The sequence below is a fragment of the Grammomys surdaster genome, unplaced genomic scaffold, assembly GCF_004785775.1.
Source record: "Grammomys surdaster isolate TR1022 unplaced genomic scaffold, NIH_TR_1.0 128, whole genome shotgun sequence".
Lineage (NCBI taxonomy): Eukaryota > Metazoa > Chordata > Mammalia > Rodentia > Muridae > Grammomys > Grammomys surdaster.
The window spans coordinates 976758-998826 of record NW_021604586.1 but is presented as its reverse complement, the minus strand read 5'-3'; the positions used below and the strand labels follow the sequence as shown (position 1 = coordinate 998826).

General features: G+C 47.8%; 1 protein-coding gene across 1 annotated transcript in view; it reads left to right on the top strand.

Moving 5' to 3' along the window:
• The window catches only part of Pkd1l2 (polycystin 1 like 2), an 81670-nt gene extending 62640 nt beyond the window's left edge, over positions 1–19030 (top strand). The window contains exons 34-43 of the mRNA XM_028752696.1: positions 1765–1902; positions 3734–3919; positions 5432–5759; positions 6632–6765; positions 8413–8540; positions 10366–10526; positions 13526–13736; positions 15373–15474; positions 15913–16044; positions 18887–19030. Of these exons, the coding sequence (XP_028608529.1) occupies positions 1765–1902; positions 3734–3919; positions 5432–5759; positions 6632–6765; positions 8413–8540; positions 10366–10526; positions 13526–13736; positions 15373–15474; positions 15913–16044; positions 18887–19030 (1664 nt within the window). The remainder of the gene's footprint in view (positions 1–1764; positions 1903–3733; positions 3920–5431; positions 5760–6631; positions 6766–8412; positions 8541–10365; positions 10527–13525; positions 13737–15372; positions 15475–15912; positions 16045–18886) is intronic.
• Positions 19031–22069: the final 3039 nt, after the last annotated feature.

Sequence of the window (22069 nt, the reverse complement as noted above, 5' to 3'; positions counted from 1 at the left end):
TCCTCTTTCCCTCCTTCCCTCCTTTCCTCCCTCCCTCCCTCCCTCCTTCCCTCCCTCCCTCCCTTCTTCCTTCCCTTCCTCACTTTCTTCCTGTAACCTAGCATAACCTTTTAAGGTGTGCCCTTGGGGATCTGAAAGGACTTTTTAGTCAGGGCTAAGCCCTTGGGGATAGGGCATGCTGTATTCTTTTTAGAGATAGACCTTCATGCCTGGACTGGCCTTGAACTTGTTATATGACTGAAAATGAATTTGCACTTCAGACGCCCCAAACCCATTGCCACCTCCAGGCATGTGCTACAGAGCTAGTTCATGTGGTACTAGGGACAAAACACAGGCTAAGCCCAAGTTAGGCAGGCTCTCTACCAAAGGAGCTACATTCTCAGCCCTCCAGAACCTGTACTACCAAGGTGTGGATGCCTGAAATATCAAAGGAGAACAAAGCATTCAGTTAGCTCATGGGTAGGCTGCAGAGAGTGGCCACACATTAGACTTCTGGGACAAAAAGTCTACAGTCTATAACCAAGTGTCCAAACTGTCCCTGCTGGTTTTGGTAAACAAAGATTTATGGGAACTCGGCTGAACACTGGTCTAAGAGGCCTCTGGTCAGTGTCCCCCATCCCACTTCCTAATAAAGCTCTCAAAGAACCTCAAGAAGAGCTTTCCTCAGACAGACGAGCAAACAAAACAGAATAGCTGACCTTGACCTCAAGGAAGATAAAGCAGGAGCCAGTGTGCTCGTGAGCACAGAAGTCACTCTGTCCCAGGCTTGTCATCTTCCATTCCAGGATAGAGTTTTGGCTTTGCACATCGCATCCAAAAAAAACCCATTTCTCAGCAACCAAAATCTCCATTTTCAGTGAAAGGGTAATTTCTCTCTGAAGAGATGCTAGCTTCCCAGCCTAGCAGATATTCCTTCCATCATCCTTTTGGCAATTTTTCAAGGAGAGCTGGCCATGTTTCAGGCAGTGATGGAATCAGAGCATAATCGACATACAATTCACTCACTGTTGGATGTAATTCATTGATTCTAGTAAATTCAGAGGACCAAATAACTATCATCACCATGACTGAGATTTAAAACATTTCATCCCCCAGAAGGACCCCTTTTGTTCCTTTTGAGTCTGTCCCAGATCCCAACCCCAGCCCTGGGCAATGTGGGACTGGCTGAATGGAACGGCTCACAACCCCTGCCAGTATAGACCGTGTAAGTGTGTGACATTAAATCGTGTTAACGCATAAGCAAACACGACACGGCTGCAGAGGAGTAAGACCCTTTGGGCTCCCCTAGCCATCCCTGGAAAGATAGGGAGAGGAATAACTTGAACCCTAGATGCAGGCAAAGGCCTTGAGGTGAGACAGAACTGCTCGTTTTGTGGCAATCACTAATGGTATGTCTGGATCTCCGGGAGCCATGATGGAGATGATTCATGGAGAGGTGGAGGGGTTAGGGAGGAAGGCAGAAAGGGACTTGAAGGGCCTGGGACAAATCTGGGATTTCTGAGTTTAAAATAGGAGAGTGGTGGCCCTATCTGCCTTGTCCTTTCACAGAGGTCACTGGTGTTGCCCTGGAGACCTCAGGTATCAGGTCACAAGAGGAAATGTGGAGACAAGCAGGGAGGTGGCTGATAAATGCTGGGGACAGAGTAGGCAGATGGGCACAAACACACCCAATAGATGGGCCACTGGACACCTATCAGAATGGCTGGTGGCAACAGCTGGTTTCCCTGTTACACAGGGGACTGTTTTGTGTCCTTGTGTCCACAGGTCCTTATGTCTTGTTCAGATCACGAAGGCGCAGCAGCAAGCATGCTTACCAGCCTCCTCCCATGGCTGCCATTGAGGAGATGAAAACCACTCGTCTCAAGGAGCAGAAAGCATTTGCTCTCATCAGAGAAATCCTGGGTGGGCAACTTCCCGAGCCTGAGTTCCCAGCATATCTTGGAGCAGAAACACTGAGTGTCCTTTGATGAGCCCCTTGCTGCCTCTAGGCTTCAGTTTCTGTAGATGGCTACTTGTCCTGACTTCTCCTTTCTGCCTGAAATCTTTTAAGCTCCTGGGATGAAGTCCGAGTTCCCTACTGTGTGGCTCTACTCACTTGGGTCCCCTCCCAGCGTCAAGGTTTCTGCAGCTCCTGAAATCTGATGATTCCGCTGTGTCCCGGCCCTTTGTTCTGTCCTATCTTTTCAGCTGCCTGGAATGTACCCACCCTCCTTCCCACCTTCCCTTCTGGCTAATTCTTCCCATTCTTTAATTCTTAGAGCTTATCTTCAGTGGGGACCCTCCCCACCCCATTGCCAGAACCTTTCAAAGCTCTGCTTATCTGCCTGCTTCCTAACGCAGATCCGGGTAGTTTTTGTTCACTAGCATGGTGAGCCCAGGCAGATGGGTCGGGAGGGAAGTACTGCAAGAAAGGAAAAAAGCCAGAGACCACGGGAGAATGGGACTCCCCCCACCCCCCATTTTCCTATGCGTTATCATTATTGGTGTCCATCCAGGCCCAGCAGGGGACTGGGTGGTGGTGGTGCTTCATGGTGCAGATCTCAAGCCCCAGGCTGGAAGGTATGGCTCAGTAGGAATCTGCACCCTGCTTGGATTGTTGTGTGACTTTCTGATCTAAAGACAAGGCCCTGCCTGTCTTCAGTAAGCAGGCAGACACCATGAGCACAGAGATCACATCTGCCTGGTCCATCACTGCCTTGGCAGCCATGCCACAGGGCAGGGGCCTGGTCTTGACAATTCTGTCTTGAATACACAGATAAGGGGTCTAGATGGGGCTCAGTAGGTAAGAGTGTCCACTTTGCAAGCATGAGGCCCTAGTTTGGATTCCCAGCACCCAAGTAAAAACCAGATGTAGTCCCGTGTACTTTTAACCCTAGTGCTAATGAAGGATGGTGAGCGCTTGCTGGCTGCCAGCCTTGCTCTGGCATCAGCACCAGACCTTGTCCCAAGGGGAAAGATGGAGTTACAGAACATGACACTCATCGTCATCCTCTGGTCACCCACACATATGTACATGCACAGCACACATGAAAATGAAAAAGAAGCTGACTGGTTCTGGGGTTTAGCTCAGTGGGGGGGTGTGCTCCTTTAGCAAGCACAGGCTCCATAGTCACCCCCCAGCTTATCCCCAGTGAGCCAGGCAATCTGCTGCTCAAGCATGGTGATCTGGGTTCACTCCTAAAACCCATCATTGAAGTAGGGAACGGATTTCCGCATGCTACCTTCTGACCTACACACATGCTGTGGCCTACATATGTTCACACTCTCGTCCACACAAGAATAACACAGAAATAGTTTTGAAGAGAAGGTCAAGCATGGTGGGCTCAGACCTATGATTCCAGTGCTGGGAGGCTCAGGAATTCATGGCCAATAGCATCGAAGGAGCAAGTTCAATGCCAGCCTGGGACATGAGACCCTGCTCAAAAGGAACAGAGAGCATGACCCCTGGTTGGGTCTTGTTCTAAATGCTTTCTTTATAAACATTAGCTGATCCTCCCACCGCAATCCCAGGCCTTAAAATTATTATCTGAATGACGAGGAATAATCCACAAGGAGGCGCCTGTGGAGAGGAAGTAGCAGGATCTCTCTGTCTGTGTATCTCGCTCCTTTCTGCTGTTTCTGTTGCCAGGGTGGCTGCAAGCCCTCCAGGGTTCTGAGTCAGGTATGATCCCTTTCCTGCTTGAACTTGGTGGGAGTCAAGGACCTGCCTGACTAGGCTGTGCATTCTTTCCAGCTTACCTGGGCTTCCTGTGGATGCTACTGCTGATGGCCTACAGGCAAAGGGACCCCAATGCTTACCACTTCAACAGACATCTGGAACATAGCTTCACCCAAGGCTTTTCACCTCTCCTGGGCTTCCGAGGGTTCTTCGAATGGGCCAACACCACCCTTGTGAAGAACCTATATGGTCATCACCCAGGTAGTCCCCTAACCCTGAGACAGCGTGTCAGGCCTCCTTGTGCGTGTAACCGTGTGGGAACAGCTATAAGTCACTGACAGTATACAACCACAACAGCCGAGTGATCACAGGCTTTGACAGGCTATCAGAAGGCTGGTGTGAACTGATGACCTTCTTGTGTGGGAGGTAGGAAGCCTAAACAGGCTAGGCGAATACAGTGTACAGGCAGGAGAAAGGATGTGAGACGATTGAAGCCAGCACACTCCAGAACTGCAAAGTCCGTGCGACTGCGAGGCGTTGGGTGTGACTACTATGGGGTACCCGAGTGAAGGGTGCGCGTGGAGCTGTGTAGAAGAGAGGGAGGGAGGGAGGCTGTAGAGGAGCTCTATCGAGCGCAGTTATCCTCGGGAGAAGAGGTACCATGGAGGTTTCTACACGAGGAAGCAACACAAACCTGTGGGACAAGAAGCATCACTCTGGAAGAATGTGGAGGCTGGAGTGTAGGGTATTCAGGATGCTAGAGAGAGCGGATGGGGGCAGATGTGGGATACAGGAGAGGGGGGATAGGAAGTACTGTTGGGATGCGGTGCATGCTGGGAAGTGAGAGTTGGGAAGGACACAGATGGCGTTCAGGCTAACAGAGTGAGGGTATAGTCTCTCAAAAGAATGAATGTATAACATACAGTGTCCAAGATGGAGAAATGGTGAGGGAAGGATGAATGGATTAAATATATTCATGATGGCATGGCAGTGGTCAGTCCAGGAAAGACAGAAAATGGCACAGCATATGGGAGAGCCAAGCACAATGAGGCTCTTAAAGGGAGGGAAGACTTCATTTTAAAACCTGAGAGGAGCTTCACTAAATTGAGAATGAGGCTGGGGTGGTGGCCCACACCTTTAATTACAGGACTTGGGAGGCGGAGGCACTCTGCCAGGGCTACATAGAGAGACCTCGGGGATGGGGGAATGAGGGTGAGGGGGTAGGTGTGAGGGTGGAGGAGAGATTAGATTAGGAGAGAGAGAGAGAGAATATGAAGAGCACCATGAGTGGAATGATGGAGAGAGAAGGAGGCCAGAGAAGTACCTTCAGAGAAAACCCCTAGGGCAGTCCCTAGAGTCTTCAGAGAAATCTGAAGGGCAATCCCTAGAACATATCAGACTTTTATATGCTTTGGGTTGGGGGAGTTTTGCATGACGTGATTTCATTCAGAATAGCAAACATAACATAGAGCATGGAAGAGTGTTGGTTAGAACCATAAAACCAGGAGCCATAAAACCACAGCACAGAAGTACCGTTCAATTCTGTCCCAGAGAGAACTGCATGGAGGTGTCACCTAATCCCTCCAGGCTGTAAGCTCAGGCTTCTCAGGAGAGAGCAGGGTCTTAAAGGGGCAGGGCCACGTTCTAACAATGCATTCAATGCTTCTCTCTCTAGGATACACCTATGATCATATGCGCATCTGGGTGGGGGAGCCTGGGATGTGTTAGAATGCTTCCAGATGCTACACTTGCCCTCCTGGTTCTCATCTTTAGGCTTTGTCACTGACGGGAACTCCAAGTTGGTTGGCAGTGCCCACATTCGCCAAGTGAGGGTCCGGGAAAGCTCTTGTTCTGTTGCCCAGCAGTTACAGGCTTCTTTTGATGGATGCCATGCGCCGTATTCCCTGGATGTGGAAGACCTGGCAGACTACGGAGAAGGCTGGAATGCCTCTGCTCACAATAACAGCCATGCCTTCTCTCAGGTGTGGCAGTACCAGAGCCAGAATCAACGCCAGGGTTATCCCATGTGGGGCAAACTTACCGTGTACAGGGGAGGAGGCTACGTGGTCCCCTTGGGGGTTGATCACCAAAGTGCCTCAAGGTAAGAGCCACTGGGTTCTTTTCTAGCTCAGTGATGCCAGTTTGTTAAGAGTCCTGGTGGGGTGGAAATGCAGCCTTCAAAACAAAGCCAGGCCGAGTTTATTCGTGCCACTGTGGGAGGGGAAAGGCGAGCAATAATCATTCAGGAAGTATTTGCAATCCCCAAGTATTTCAGGCACATCCCCAGACCTGGGAGGCAAGGCCCTCTGCAGCTGTTATTACTAAGCATACATGTATATTCACACCCGTAATTTCATTTTCTCAGTCTGGAGGGACTGGTGCTAGTGTCATTGTGAACGAGGAGATCAAAGCCTGAAGAAGTTAGTCTCTTACCCAAGAGGCAGTCGGGATTTGAACTCAACTCCCTCTGCCACCCCAGGACACGGTGCTCTTTGTGTTACACCAGGCTGAGTTCTCCAGGGCCCAGCCCAGAGGAACCGCCACAGTTTCAGCTACTGCCTGAGTCCCAGTGCTTCCTGAGGCTCCTCTGGAACACTATGGCTCTTTGATTTGAAGAAGCATTCTACTTCCCTGGGTGGGGTATACCCAAGCACACGCGCCTGACCCGGCTTTTCTGATATATCTGATAGAGCCTGAGTCTGTATTCACAATATGCTACAAATGAGGACTGGGGACCCCCTTGAGAACCTCTGTTCCAAAGTTCAGAAGACTACAAGCTAACAAGCTAACACACCTTGTGGCTGGCAAATGGTGACACCCCCCCCCCACACACACACACACTGAAAGCTAGCCATGTATCCCAGGGTCAGAGAAGAGGAGAAGGTTTAGACAGTAAGCCCTAGCTCACTCAGGGGTCCACAGGCAGGGAGCCTCCCAAGAATGAAGATGCCCAAGCAGTCCCTTCCTCCACAGGATTCTCCAGTACCTCTTTGACAACAGCTGGCTGGACACCCTGACCAGAGCAGTGTTTGTGGAGTTCACTGTCTACAACGCCAATGTTAATCTGTTCTGCTGTGTCACACTCACACTGGAGACCAGTGGCCTGGGTGAGAGCCACCTCTCCTGGAAAGCCTCACCCTGGGTCCCCACCCCCACAGCTGGGTCCTGCTGCCTCAGGGACTGGGGTCCAGGGAAGTTGCAGTGGGGCTCTGGGTTCACCTCACAATGGGTCATGAAATCTCTGAGTCTCCGACAGCAAGGCATCAGTGGTACCCCAGCCAACTGTCCTTTCTTACTCTGGCCTGGTCTCTTTCATTAAGGGAATCCAGTGGAGTGAGGAGGTAGCTTATCCATCTCTTAATCTCACCATGGGAAGCACATTGAATACTGCTGTCCAACCGGCAATCACACAACTGAGGCCAGAGCTTCAAACGCGACACTCACCTGAACTGCTGTGATAGGATTTTATACTTTCTGTTTATTCTTTGTTTCCCCATCTGCCATCTTCTTTAAACATTCATTACAAGCTACCAAAACCAAAAATTAACCTAAAAACCTTCTCAGCTAATACTCAACTGGCCCAGAACTCAACTTCTTCTCTGTTAAACCCTGAACATTTATTAAGTATCCAATAGCTATTTTATTTGCTTGCCTATTTTGAGACAGAGTCTTAGGTAGCCCAGATGAACTTCAAACTTATTCTCTACTTCCTGGTTACTGAGACTATACTGGGGAGCTACCACACCCAGCCTAAATTTTAAAAACATATATTTCATTCTTTTAGAATATCATATATGCATACAGTATGATATATACAGTGTCTTTTATCAGACCGCCCCCACTAAATTAATCACACACACACATACACACATACACACACATGTGTGCGAACTTGCTATGAGGCTCTTAATGGCCTAGAACATAATTTTCAGCTGGTCTTTCTGCCACCCTGAAGGCTGGCTTTATGTTCAGACACTAGCCTTACTAGTCAAATTGACTTAAAATATTATCTCATAAACCAGCATGTAGGAAAAGTCCTGAGATTCTAGCACTCAGGAGGGAGAGGAGGAGAATCAGGACCTCAAGGTCATCTTTGAGTACACAGAGAGTTCAAGCACAGCCTGGGATACGTGAGTCTGTCTCAGAGGCAAAACCAACAACAAAACATTTTCACTCAATTTTAATGGAAAAAGAATAAAGAAAAAAATAAACTAAAAAGACACAGGCTGAGGTATGGTGGCGTACACCTTTAATCCCAGCATTAGGGAGGCAGAGGCAGGTAGACCTCTGTGAGTTCAAGGCCAGCTTTGTCTACACGGGGACTTCCAGGTCAACTAGGGGTATGGTGAGATCATATCTCCAACTAAAAAAGAAAGATGTACAAATGATGGCAGATAACTCACAGGAAGGTTGGCTTGCAGTATGGACCACTTGATGATTCAGGGAAGCTCTGTGAGGAGGATGACATCATTGAACAGTGTAGGGAGACTGGAAGAAGATGCTGGGTGGGTGGGCTCTGGGAGGCTACTGCAGAGGTGGAAGGTCTTGTGGGCCTTCTAGAGCAGCTTCCTTCTGGACTGTCCACTGTCCTTGGCATCCTGTTCATGTCCAAAGTTGTCCCTTATATCTCTTTGTCCTAAGGACATCATCTGTCTTCCCCTTGCCAACCTTGAGGGCTGGAGTTACGTGGCCTGAGTCTGGTCAGAAGATGAGACTCCAATAGACAGGTGAACAGGACTCACCTTTCTCCCCAGGTACCTTCTTCTCACATGTGACCCTGCAGAGCCTGCGCCTGTACCCCTTCACGGATGGCTGGCACCCCTTCGTGATAGCAGCTGAGTTCATTTACTTCCTCTTCCTCTTCTACTACATGGTGGTGCAGGTGAGAGTTCAGGACGCAGAGATAAGGGGGCTCATCCCTTTGCCTTCCCACCTCCGGAGGTGGGGGTCTGAGGCAAGAGGAAAAGGTTTTTTGTTTGTTTTTTGTTTTGTTGTTGTTTGTTTATGCCCCAGGCGCTTGCCTGGTAGACCTTCTGTTGCTCCTGAGTGCCAATCTAGGCTGCTGCAGGAAGGACCAGGGTTGGTATTTCCAAGGAACTGGCATCTCAGGCTTTGTCCTTGCTAGGGGTAGGTGGGTCTGCTTCTGACTTGGAACCTTCCAGAGTCTTAGGTGAAGGGAAGTGGAGGTGACTGTCCCCATAGCTGGGGTTCTCTGAACTTAGCATGTGGGGTTCTTAGCATCTTCTGTCCACAGGCTCACCTGTGGGCCTAGTACCCTTAACTACCTTCACTGCCATGTTGCGCTATGAGAGTTTAAAGATGTCACAACCTTACCTGAAGTGGATGAGTAGTTCTCCTTCTCCACAAATGTACACTGGATATCTAAACTTGGTAACCAACCATTCTCTGCATCAATAATGTGTTAATTTCTTGCTTTTCCCTTCTTTTTTTTTTTTTTTTTTTGTTTGTTTGTTTTTCGAGACATGGTTTCTCTGTGTAGTCCTGGCTGTCCTGGAACTCACTCTGTAGACCAGGCTGCCCTCGAACTCAGAAATCCACCTGCCTCTGCCTCCCAAGTGCTGATATTAAAGGCGTGCGCCACTACCGCCCGGCTTGCTTTTCCCTTCTTTTGTTGTTTGTTCAATCTGTTTTTGAAGACAGAGTCTCACTCTGTAGCTCGAGGTAGCCTGAAACTTACTATGTATCTTGTAGGCTGCAATCTTCTTGTCTTGGCCTCCTAACTTCTGGGATTCCGGGTGTCAGCCACAGTGCCTGGCCTAACCTAACAACATCTTTAAAGTCAGGAAGGGCTGGTGAGATGGCTCAGTGGTAAGGGCACTTGCTACCGAGCCTGGTGACCTGAGTTTCTCATAGTAGAAGAGAACCTACTCCCATAAACTGTCGTCTGACACATCACACACACACACACACACACACACACACACACACACACACACACGAACGCACGCACGCACGGCACCCACCATACATAAAGAAAATCAGGATGGTATGTTTGGTGTTTGCTTATGAAGCAGGTACTATGCTAAGAATAATATGTGCTTTCTTAACAAAAGGAAGGTCCTCTTGGCTCTGGCATTCAGAGGAAGACACAAAAGCCCATAGACCTTATTTACCAAGGGTAGCTTATTAACCATGGCTGCCTGCTTGCTAGACAAGTGTTTTATCAGTGAGCTACACTCTCAGCCCCCAAATCTAGAATTTGAAGCCAGAGTCTGTCATCTGACCTTCCCCCTAATCTCCCATGAGGTAACACAAGTCCCTTAAAGCAGGGTACCTAACTGGATATGGCACACAGACCTTGGGAAGCAGAGGCAGGAAGATTGTTAGTGCCAGGGCAGCCTGGGCTACAGAGCAAGTTCAGTACCCTGGCTGGGCACTTCATCAAGGGCCTATCTCAAGATTAAAAAAGATAGCTGAGGATAAAACTCAACGGTAGACCACATGTCTAGAAAGCTTAACACCCAGGCTCAATCCCCGTTAACACACACATACACACAGTCTTAGTTATTGTATTTACAGCCCCAAGTCTGGTAGCCAGAGTTAGTGATGGGAACATGTTGAGGAGAGATCTCCAGGGAGTCTACATATGTGGGATGGGGCCAGGGTAACATCCTCTAGAGGCCTTAGGCATGAAGGGGCAGACCTTGCCACAACCTTAAGCAGAATCTCTCTGGACCCTTTTCCAGGGCAAGCTCATGAGGAAGCAGAAGTGGGGTTACTTTTGCAGCAAGTGGAATCTTCTGGAATTGGCCATCATCCTGGCCAGCTGGAGTGCCCTCATGGTGTTTGTAAAAAGAACTATCCTGGCAGATCGTGACCTCCAGCGCTACCGGAAACACAGGGACAAGTATGTAGTGACTTCTCTTCTTTCCCTAGCCGTCCCCTGCCTGTCTTTCCTATACCTGTCAGAAGGAGGCTTTGGAAATCCTTCTGGCCCCAAGTGGGCAGAGGGAAGTCCTTGCAGATATAACTGCAGCTGCCCTTAGAGTCACACTCAGGTCCTGTGACTTAGGAAACTGGAGAGGATTCTTTCATTTCTTGTTTATAAATTAGCATGTATTAATTGATTACAGATTATAAATATGTGTTATAAACACATAATAGTGGCTTTCATTGTGATGTTTTCATATATGCATCTAATATACTTTGATCATATTCACACACACACAAACACACACATACACACACACAAACACACATACACACACACACAAACACACATATACACACACAAACACACATACACACACACACACAAACACACATACACACACACACAAACACACACATACACACACACATACACACACATACACACACAAACACACATACACACACACACAAACACACACATACACACACACACAAACACACATACACACACAAACACACACATACACACACATACACACACACAAACACACACACATACACACACAAACACACACAGACACACAAACACACAGACACACACACAAACACACACATACACACACAAACACACACACATACACACACAAACACACACAGACACACACACAAACACACACAAACACACACATACACACACAAACACACACACACACACGACCCTCTCTTGTTCCATGTCAGGTAGAGAGGACTCTTTAACTCAAAATACAGCAACAGGGCTGGAAGATGACTCAGTGGCTAGGAGCATCTGCTGTGCACAGATGGCTGTGAGTCCCTGGTCCTCCTGCTTCCTCTCCCCAGTGCTGGGACTAGACATATGCCTCCATGCACGCTACAAATAAAGCTTTAGTACAATGTGGAGCACACCTGTTTGCTCACATGCTGCCTATGGCTGCTTTCCTCCAACAATGGCACTGTTGAGTCACTGAGACAAAGACCATCTGGCCCACGGATTCCCAAGTGCGGGCTCTTTGACTCTTCCCAGAAAGAGCTGTCCTCCTGGAGCACAAAGGCTGGGTTCTCGGAATGGCAGAATGGCGCTGAGTTTGTAGCAGGTCACCCATGAGCTCACGGACCACGGTGTCTCAACACACTCACTCCTTCCTCTCATCACCTCACCCTTCACTCTTGCCATCCACGTGGACAAGCTTGTTATTTCCTTGGGTCTTAAACCAACTTTAGAGAGTTCCCCGCATACAGAGGGTGTCAGAAAACATAAAAAGGAATAATCTGGCGGTTCGTAGAAACCTGAGTAGCGTCTGAGTTAATTTTTTTTTTAAAGACTTTTGTTCATGTGTCTATGTCTGTGTGAGTGCCTGCTGAGTGTGTCTGGGTGCATGCAGAAGCCAGCAGAGGGCACTAGGATCACCCAGAGCAAGTTATGAACTGAACAATGTAGGTGCTGGGAACCAAACTCAGGTCCCTCAGAAAGCCAGTAAGAACTTTTAACTGCTCAGCCAACTCTCTGTCATCTGTGAAACAGAGACAGCAGGACCTGCTTCATCTTGAAGTGCAAATGACACAAAGCAAATCGGATTCTCACTTAGCACAACAAATAGAGGACACCCCTGCCTCCCCCCAACCCAGCCCCCCTGTGCTTCTTCCATATTAGGGCAGCTGGGGACCTACTCTCAAATAAGTGAGTGGCATTTGGTGACCCAAAGCAGGGAGGTGAAGGCTTGCAAAAGACTCTTCTCTCCATCCTCCCGACCTCCATCCCTAACATAGTCCTCTTTTGCCATCTATCTATAGCTCTGCAGCCAGTGATCAAGACTACTGGTTAAAGGTCCTGGGAACAAACCCCTGGATCTTCAAGACCATGTTATCCCCATTGCCAGCGTCTTCCTCCTCCTCCTCCTCCTCCTCACCATCATCAGCAGCAGCAGCAGCATTACCATCCTCATCATCCCCGTTACATCTCCATAACTCCGTCATCACCAACACCATCATCAGGACACCGCCACTATCGTCTTTCTTTTATTTTAATAGATTTATTAACCTGTTTTGAATTTTTGTTTGTTTTTGAGATGGGGTCCGTACACAGCTATCGTAGAACTCACTATGCAGTCCAGGCTGGATGTGAACTCACAGACATCTGCCTGCCTCTGCCTCCCGGGTGCTGAGATTACAGGCGTGCACCACCACACCTAGCATTGTTTTTTTTTTTTTTTTTTTTTTTTTTTTTAATTTATTTATTTATTATATAGGAATACATTGTAGCTATTTTCAGACACACCAGAAGAGGGCATCAGATCTCATTACAGATGGTTGTGAGCCACCATGTGGTTGCTGGGATTTGAACTCAGGACCTCTGGAAGTGCAGTCAGTGCTCTTAACCACTGAGCCATCTCTCCAGCCCCCTAGCATTGTTTATTTATGATTATTTGTTGAGGAGCACAGACGTTCCACAGCACGGGTGTGGAGGTCAGGAGACAACTTTCAGGAGTTGGCTCTCTTCTTCCACCTGTACCACATTTACATGGGGTCTGGGAATCAGCTCAGGTAGCCAGGCTTACCCACTGAGCTGCCCTGCCTTGGTGGTGCATCTGCTACTATCAGTCTGTTTGTTTGTTTGTTTTTCGAGACAGGATTTCTCTGTATAGCCCTGGCTGTCCTGGAACTCATTCTGTAGACCAGGCTGGCCTCGAACTCAGAAATCCGCCTGCCTCTGCCTCCCAAGTGCTGGGATTAAAGGCATGCGCCAGCACTGTCTGGCTGCTACTATTATTCTTATCCCCATCATCATCACCCCTACCACCTGACTTGGGGGGAACTGGAACTACTTTGTCTCCCAGACCACTTTCAGGACAAGATGACCTCTGAGATCATGGTGAATCTAACCCTGTATCTGGATGGACTCCAGCCTTGCTCTTCTGGTATCTGAGATAGTGGGGCCTTCCCATTTTCTTCCCACAGGGGCATCAGTTTCAGTGAGACAGCAGCGGCTGATGCTGTGCTCGGTTACATCATAGCCTTCCTCGTCCTGCTGTCCACTGTGAAGCTTTGGCACCTGCTCAGGTTGAATCCCAAAATGAACATGATCACGGCAGCACTGCGCCGTGCCTGGGGTGACATCTCAGGCTTCATCACTGTCATTCTTATCATGCTCCTGGCATATTCCATTGTGGTGAGTACCTCCTGTGGGAACACCTCAGGGCAGGTCTTGGTGGAAGTAAAGGCTACTTGGTATTAACCAGCCAGGGTTAGGGGGAGACTGGGAATCCAGAGGAAATGACAGAGGTTGTGAATCCAGGATCTGTTAACTGGGAGCTTATGAAATTGTCACCTCCAAGAACCAAGACTGGGAACCTCAGTAAAAAGGGGGTGAGGTAGTGTGAGATTTGAGACCAAAAGGGCCAATGGTCTCTCAAGACAGGCTGCGTTCTGCAGCCAGCCCTTCTCAGACTGCCGGGTCTAATTGCCCAGTTGCTTAGAAGCCTCACGGATGCTTTCCAGACATGCACAGTGAGCTCCCACAGCACCGGTGAATCGGGCCACCCTCTCCTTGAGCTAGGGCAGGGTGGGAGGTGAGGGTACAGGCCATGCTGTCATAAATACTTGGACTCTGTAGTGCCAATAATCTTTCATTGAGCTCCTTGACACTACATGTTGACAATTACATGTTTGTCACTAGAAAGTTGATGGCCAGTTACCACATTGAGTCAACTCTTTCTTAGTATCAAGTACTAAGGAAAGCAAAGACTCCTTCTGACCTCTTCTTGCTCTCTATCCAAATACACATTCCAACTCGGAAGCTCAGAAGCTCCGAGGCTTCCGACATAATTCTGTGTGCCCTTTTGTCTTTGACTTTAGCCCCACCCTGATCTTATCACAGCCCAGCTCTACCCAGTCCAGCAGCTGTCACCCCTCAGGTCTTGGCAGCGTCAGCCTTCTTGCGTCTTTGTCTGCACTCCGTTCTTAGCCCCCACTCCCACTGTACATTCTAGCCATCTCGGCTCTGCCCATTCATGTCTCCTTCCACCTTCCATCCCACCCAGGGTGAGGTGCACTGAGAGAAGGGTGGCGGATCTGTGAAAGGGTGCTTTTCTCCTAAACGCTCTCACGCAAATGCCCTGACTCCTCTGGATCTACCCAGCCCTTCATTTGAAGGTCAGGGACATGGCAGGAATCCTGTGAAGCCAGAAACCACCAACTCAAAAGAAGGGGGTTCTGAGCCTTCCTTTGATACCATGGTCCTGGGACAGTCTTGGGGAAAAGAGAGAAAGCCCTGTGGGAGGAGCTCCATCCATCCTCCCCTACAGCTGAGAGGCTGGGGAGGAGAGCAGCCAGTGCCGCCATTGAGTCCTTGAGCCACGATCCAGTAAAGGATGCAGAGGGTTGCACAAGGGGTACCTGAGTCCCTGAGGTAGCCAGATACGCCTGTATTTGGTGGGTGCACAGGTAACTGTCATTGGGAGGCTCAGAATGCAGCCAAGGTCCTGGGTCAGACACTTCCAGAGCACATGACATATACAAACCTACACATTCACAAATGCATATGTGCATGTATCAATGCCCACAGAAACACACACACATACTCAAAATTGCCATGAGTGTAGTCACACATGCACAGACACACGTCTTATATTGAACTGGGTGTGTATACATAGTCACTTGCAAGACCACACAGGCGCCACAGTGTAGCCAGGCCAAGGAAGTAGCTGGTATACCACTGTCTCAAACATCAGAACTAGAGGGGTGCGGTGGTGGTGGGGAGGCTTTGCGCTTTCTTTCCCTGTTCACGAATACTCTTTCCATGACAGTCAAATTTAGCGTTTGGTTGGAAACTCCGTTCCTACAAAACCCTCTTTGACGCAGCAGAGACAATGATCAGCCTTCAGCTGGGGATCTTCAACTATGAAGAGGTAATGGGGGTGGGTAGGGGTAGCCCCTGCAATCCGTGTCAAATCCGCATGAAACTGACAAATCACTGCCTGCCCACCTTCCCCTGTGCCAGTTTGAATGCAGGGCCTGGCAAGCATGGGGCTTCTCTAGACCAGTAAAAATGCCCCACACCCTGCGACAGACTACCCTGGAGGCTCCTGCTTACAGAAGAACTGTCAGACCCTCAGGAGGGCCATGCTGGGCTGTAGAAATGCCCAGCCCTCTCTAGATATAGTGCCTGTTTTTAGAGGAAGCAGGGGTGGACCAGGGTGTAGCCTATACCCCTCTGGGGCAGCTCTGGAGAGCTCAGCCCACACTTCCTGCCCCAGACAGAGGCCACTGCCTCCACTCTGCTCAACTCAGACACTCTGACTTTTATTGCTGAGGGAAAGGGGAATGACTGGCTTTCTTCCCTGCAGGTCCTGGACTACAGCCCAATCCTTGGCTGCCTCCTCATTGGGTCCTGCATAGTTTTTATGACATTTGTGGTACTGAATCTGTTTATCTCTGTCATTCTGGTGGCCTTCAGCGAGGAACAAAAGTCTGACCAGGTAAACTCCTTTGACCTAGTCTTCACATAAATGAGATCATGTGTGTGTGTGTGTGTTTGTGTGTACCTGTGTGTGTGTTTTTCCAGCTGGCTGCTTCCTCTTAGGACAATCTATTTTTTAATTTGCTATTTTTAAAAAACCTTTTCTGTGTATGTGTGTGTGCCTGTGTGTCTGTATGTGCACCACCTGCATGCAGTTCCTGTGAAGGCCAGAAAAGTTTGTAAATTCCCAGGAACTAGAGTTACAGGCAGTTGTGTGGGTACTAGGAATCGAACCTGGGACCTCAGAAAGACAAGCAAGTACTCTTAACTGCTGAGCCATCTCTCTGGCCTGAGGATGCTATTTTTGAGGCTCATCCATGTTGTAGTATCTATCATTAGTAACTCATTCTTTAAAAAATATATTTGTAGATCAGGCTGGTCTTTAGCACAGATTAAACAGACTCTGCCTCCTTAGTGATAGAATCAAAGGCATACACTGCCACACCCAGCCCACATAATCTTCTGTAATTGAGTATTGCCCATATTTTCATAGTCTAAGAACCTTTTTGGAGGGAGTTATGGCTATTATGGATTGAATTATTGTCCTCTAAAGAAATAGGTCAGGGGCTGGAGAGATGGCTCAATGGTTAAGAGCACTGGCTGCTCTTCCAGAGGTCCTGAGTTCAATTCCCAGCAACCATGTGGTGGTTCACAACCATCTGTAGTGAGATCTTGACCAAGCCTGCTCAGTCAGTCAACAGGTTCTCCAGCACAGGAGTGAGGATTAAAAGAAAAGAGACGGTTAGACAAAATTGCCGCATGACCCCAGCCAGTTCTGAGGCTGAAGGCAGGTTCATTTAATTCAACTTTTCTTTTAAACCCTTTTAATTACATGCAAGTATTTAGGTCAGTTCTAGGTTTGAGGAACCAACATTACAATAGAAACAAACAATCAAGGAACAAACAAGGCTATATACAGAGTCCCAGGATGATCACTCTTGCTGTTTCTAAGGGCCCATCAGGATGACAAAGTATCTGAGGCTACTTCCCTGTCCTAGCCCACAGTCATATTCATGCCTGAGGCTTACCTCTTTGTTTTAGCCTAAGACTAGGATTCCTGACTGAAATTACTTCTCTGTTTTAGCCTAAAAATAGACTCCTGCCTGAACTTACTTCCTTGTCATGGCCCAACGTCAGATTCCTGCCTAAAGCCCATTTCCTTGTCCTTGGCCAATGTCAGATTCCTGCCAAGCATCCCCAAAGGCTCTCCACAGGATCTGATGCCTTCTTCTAGTGAGTCTGACCCGACCTGAGGGTTAGTCAACGAGGTCTGCAAAAGACAGAGTGGGGATGGAGGGGCAAGAGATGCGAAGAGTGTCGACAAGACAGGGTGTCTGATCAAGTTTATTGAAAGGCAATTGTGGGTATATAAACACAAGCAGGGGAGAACAGCTGGAGACACTTTACCATGAGTACCTTGCAGCTGGGAGCACTAAACAAGAAGTCTAGGATATGTCTGAGAAAAACAAGATGTTTATCATAGTGTGCTCTGCTGTTGTAGGCTGTTTGCAAAAATATCATGCTAGAAAAACAAGTCTCTTGTCAGGGTAGAAAAGTATCAACCTGCAAATATATGGCCCAAGATGGCTGCAAAGATGATAGCTGCTTTCTGTGAGGAGATGGCTCCCAACATGTGTCTAAAGATACTGTACTCATATACATTTAAACCTTAAATATATAGATAACAAAAAAAGAAGAATCAGGTCAGAGTGATAAGCTCCATAAAGGACCGTATTGGAGAACAGAGTCATTGTTGGCATAATTAGTTAAGGGTTGTTATGCTGGACCAGTGTGAATCCCTAATCCAATAGGACGGCTTTCCTGATAATATATGAACATTTTTGCTGTTTGTTTTAGACAAGATCTCATGAGTATCATCAGTCTGGCCTTGAACTCCTCATCTTCCTGTCTCTGCCTCCCAAGTGCTGGGATTACAGGCCTGTGGCACCATGTCTATGTGGCTCTGTCTACAGTCTTTAAGTCTGGACTGCCAGTCTTATTTCCTACAATGTGTTTTTGCTTTGCTTTGTTTGTTTATGAATGAGACAGGATCTTGATATACAGCTCAGGCTGGATTTGAACTTGAAATTCTCCTGTCTTCACCTCTAAGGGCTGGGATTACAGGTTTGTGGAGCCATGCCTTTTTCTTTAGTTTAAAGATCTATCTATCTATCTATCTATCTATCTATCTATCTATCTATCTATCAATCATCTATGTATCAATCATTTATGGTTAAGTATGGGAAAGGTACAGTGAGAAACACCTGTTTAGTTTCTCATTTCCCAAGAATCCAAGTCCCTCCCATGCTGGCCGGACCGAAGGGTGAGCATGGCAAGCAGAAGAGCAAGAGTGACAGGGGAAGAGGATACAGAAAGGTTGAATGAGGCGGGCGACAGTCACCTCTGAAAGGTACCTGGAGGTGGCTGGTGCTTAAGTTCAGGTGCAGTGGCCAGCTGAGGCTTTCTCTGTCCAGTTTGGGATGCAAAGTCCAGGAAAGCCCAGACATGCTTGGCAGAGGAAGAGGGCCCACTACAGATAACATGAAGCATTGGCCTGCCCTGCCCCAGTGGAGCTGCAGCTCCAGTAGAAGGGCATCCCAAGCCTAGGACAGCCTAGTAACTAGGCTTGGGACAAACAGGCTATTTTTGTTTGCTTTGTGGTGCTGAGGATAAAACCCAGAGCCTGGAGCATCCTAGCCACGTGCTCTACCATCAAGCCCTAACCTCATCTCCAGGACCAAATAAGGCAGGAAAATCTCGGGATGGTTCCAGATACATCACCTGGTCCTTTCTTCTTGCAGCTGTCAGAGGAAGGAGAGATTGCAGACTTGCTCTTGATGAAAACCCTCAGCTTTCTGGGCATCAGATGTAAAAGGGACGAGACCCAGAGCAGCAGTGAGCAGCCAGAGTTGCCCTCCAAGGCTCTGTCCCCTCAGCCAGCATAAGCTTTGTCTTGGATTTAAACTGTTCATTCACAGGTAGGGGGTGGGGAAGGCCAGAGCTTCCGGCCTGCACTTGCCAGTCACTCTGGCATCCCACTGGCTTTGCTGTCTATAGAGGAGTTCTGCAACCCATCGGGTAAGATAGTCACAATATATACATATATAATAGTGTCACTGTGTATGAGCTTGTTTGTTCTGATGTATTTTCTCCTTGAAATAAAATGCACGCCGGGCAGTGGTGGCGCACGCCTTTAATCCCAGCACTTGGGAGGCAGAGGCAGGCGGATTTCTGAGTTTGAAGCCAGCCTGGTCTACAGAGTTTGTTCCAGGACAGCCAGGGCTACACAGAGAAACCCTGTTTCGAAAAACCAAAAAAAGGGCTGGAGAGATGGCTCAGTGGTTAAGAGCACTGACTGTACTTCCAGAGGTCTTGAGTTCAAATCCCAGCAACCACATGGTGGCTCACAACCATCTGTAATGAGATCTGATGCCCTCTTCTGGTGTGTCTGAAGACAGCTACAGTGTATTCATATATAATAAATAAATAAATCTTTAAAAAAAAAAGAAAAAAGAAATAAAATGCACATGGAAAAGAACATTCTCTCTGGAACAATTAATTCACTGCTTTGGTTATTGGCTGTTGTCTTTGAATGGTTCTCAAGACTTTAACTAAATGCTAATAGGTATCCTGTTAGCTTGCTGGGACCAAGAATGACAGACTGATAGGTTTAAAGAACAGAAGAGTGTCAGCAGCTGGTGGCGCACGCCTTTAATCCCAGCACTCAGGAGTCAGAGGCATCCGATTGTTGTGGTCAATATTAATTGGGGTTTCTGCCCCACCACAGATCACTTCGTTCCCAAATAAAAGATATAAACCCTTTATATTTATAATAAGCCTTCAAGCACTAGAGCTGGGGAGATACCAACCCTCTATGCTATTTTTTCTACTTCCCTGTCAATAACACTGAGATACAACTTGGCTTGCTCAGTCTAGGCCGCTCTTACTCCAAATGGCCAGCCCTCATGATCATGTGACCACGACTCACCACATGGTGACTTCTTTCTTCTTCCTCCCTCCTCCTGATCTCCATCTCAGACCCTAAGCCTGGGAACTGAAGCCTACCTCTCTTTTGCCCAGCTATAGGCATCTTTTTTTTTTTTTAAAGACTGAATGACTTATTTATTTATTTATTTATTTATTTATTTATTTATTTATTTATTTGAGTACACTGTAGTTGTCTTCAGACACAACAGAAAGGGCATCGGATCTCATTACAGGTGGTTGTGAGCCACCATGTGATTGCTAGGAACTGAACTCAGGACCTCTGGAAGAGCAGTCAGTGCTCTTAACCACTGAGCCATCTCTCCAGGCAGCTGTAGGCATCTTTATTCAACCAATAGTTTTAAATTTAGGAGCAATGTTTGCACAACAAGAGCTGGCATGCTTGAGAATTCACTCTCCAGGCAACTAGACCTTGGGATACAGATTTTAGCATTACAATATATAGCAACACACCAAACCTCAACAATTGCTCTCTGAGTTGGAGGCCAACCTGGTCTATAGAGTAAATTGCAGGGCAGCCAGGGCTACACAGAGGAAACCTTGTCTCAAAAAACAACAAAAACAGCAACAAAAGCCAAAACCAACCAAACAAAAAAGTCAGAATTACTTTTATCAATGGTGGTGGTGCACACCTACTATCTCAGCATGCCCAGCTCCTCCAGGGGTCCTGATTGGGTTTGTTTTCACTGTTAAAGAATTAAAAGGCAGGGAAAAGTCTCTACAGATAGCATCTGAGAAATCTTGAACACAGTAAACAGGAGCAGAAAGAATCATCAGTTGAAGAGAGGCTTTTATTGTGGGTTAAGAAACACATGCAGTGGGCTGGAGAGATGGCTCAGCGGTTAAGAGCACTGACTGCTCTTCCAGAGGCCCTGAGTTCAATTCCCAGTAACCACATGGTGGCTCACAACCATCTGTAATGGGATCTGATGCCTTCTTCTGGTGTGTCTGAAGACAGCTACAGTGTACTCACACATATAAAATAAATAAATCTTTAAAAAAAATTGTTTAAAAAAAAAAGAAACACATGCAGCAGACACAGAGAGAAAGACCCTTTGCAAAGCAGAGTGGTGACTAGGGAATCCAAGAAATCCAGTCTCCTCCTCTTCTGTTAATAAATCTTTAATCTATCTCATCTATCTGTCTGTCTGTCTATCTATCCATCCATCTATTTAGTTTTGGTTTGTTGAGACAGGGTTTCTCTGGCTGTCCAGTGTAGCCCTGGCTGTTCTGGAACTAGACCAGGCTGGCCTTGAACTCAGAAATCTGTCCCTATGCTAGAATTAAAGCTGTGTGCTACTACCAGGCTGGTGTCTCTTTTTGAGGGTTGGGTTTGTTTGTTTGTTTGTTTGTTTGCTGGCTCTGAAGAGCCTAGCTCTTAAGTTGCCAGGCTTTTGTCTCAGCTCAGGAGGGTGTAGAAGAAGCTGGCCATCATGGAAGCTCAGCATCTTTGTTATCTACCGGGGAGTTTATCTAACTGCTACTTCCTTGCCACCAGCAGCCCGGGCTCAGCTTGAGTGTCTAGTACAGCTCCTAGTGTATATTACACCTCTTTCCCCCTCATCCACTTTACAGACTCTGGGTTCCCTGCCCCAAATGCATCACGATTTCCTCTTGGCTAAGGGAAACTGAGCCTTTTTTGGGAGCCTTCTGTCCCTTTCCCCCAAGGACTTCCGAAGCCACCTCAGGGTAAATCCTGTTTTGTCTTGGTGATGGCAACCCATTTATTTCCCTTGACAGTGAGCAACCCCGAGGATGGGCAACTCCCAATCTCTAGCTGGATGTTAGAAATCGTATGGGTTTAAGAAATAACTCAGTGGCCAGGCAGTGGTGGCTCACGCCTTTAATCCCAGCACTCGGGAGGCAGAGGCAGGCGGATTTCTGAGTTCGAGGCCAGCCTGGTCTACAGAGTGAGCTCCAGGACAGCCGGGGCTACACAGAGAAATCCTGTCTCAAAAAAACAAAAAACAAAACAACAA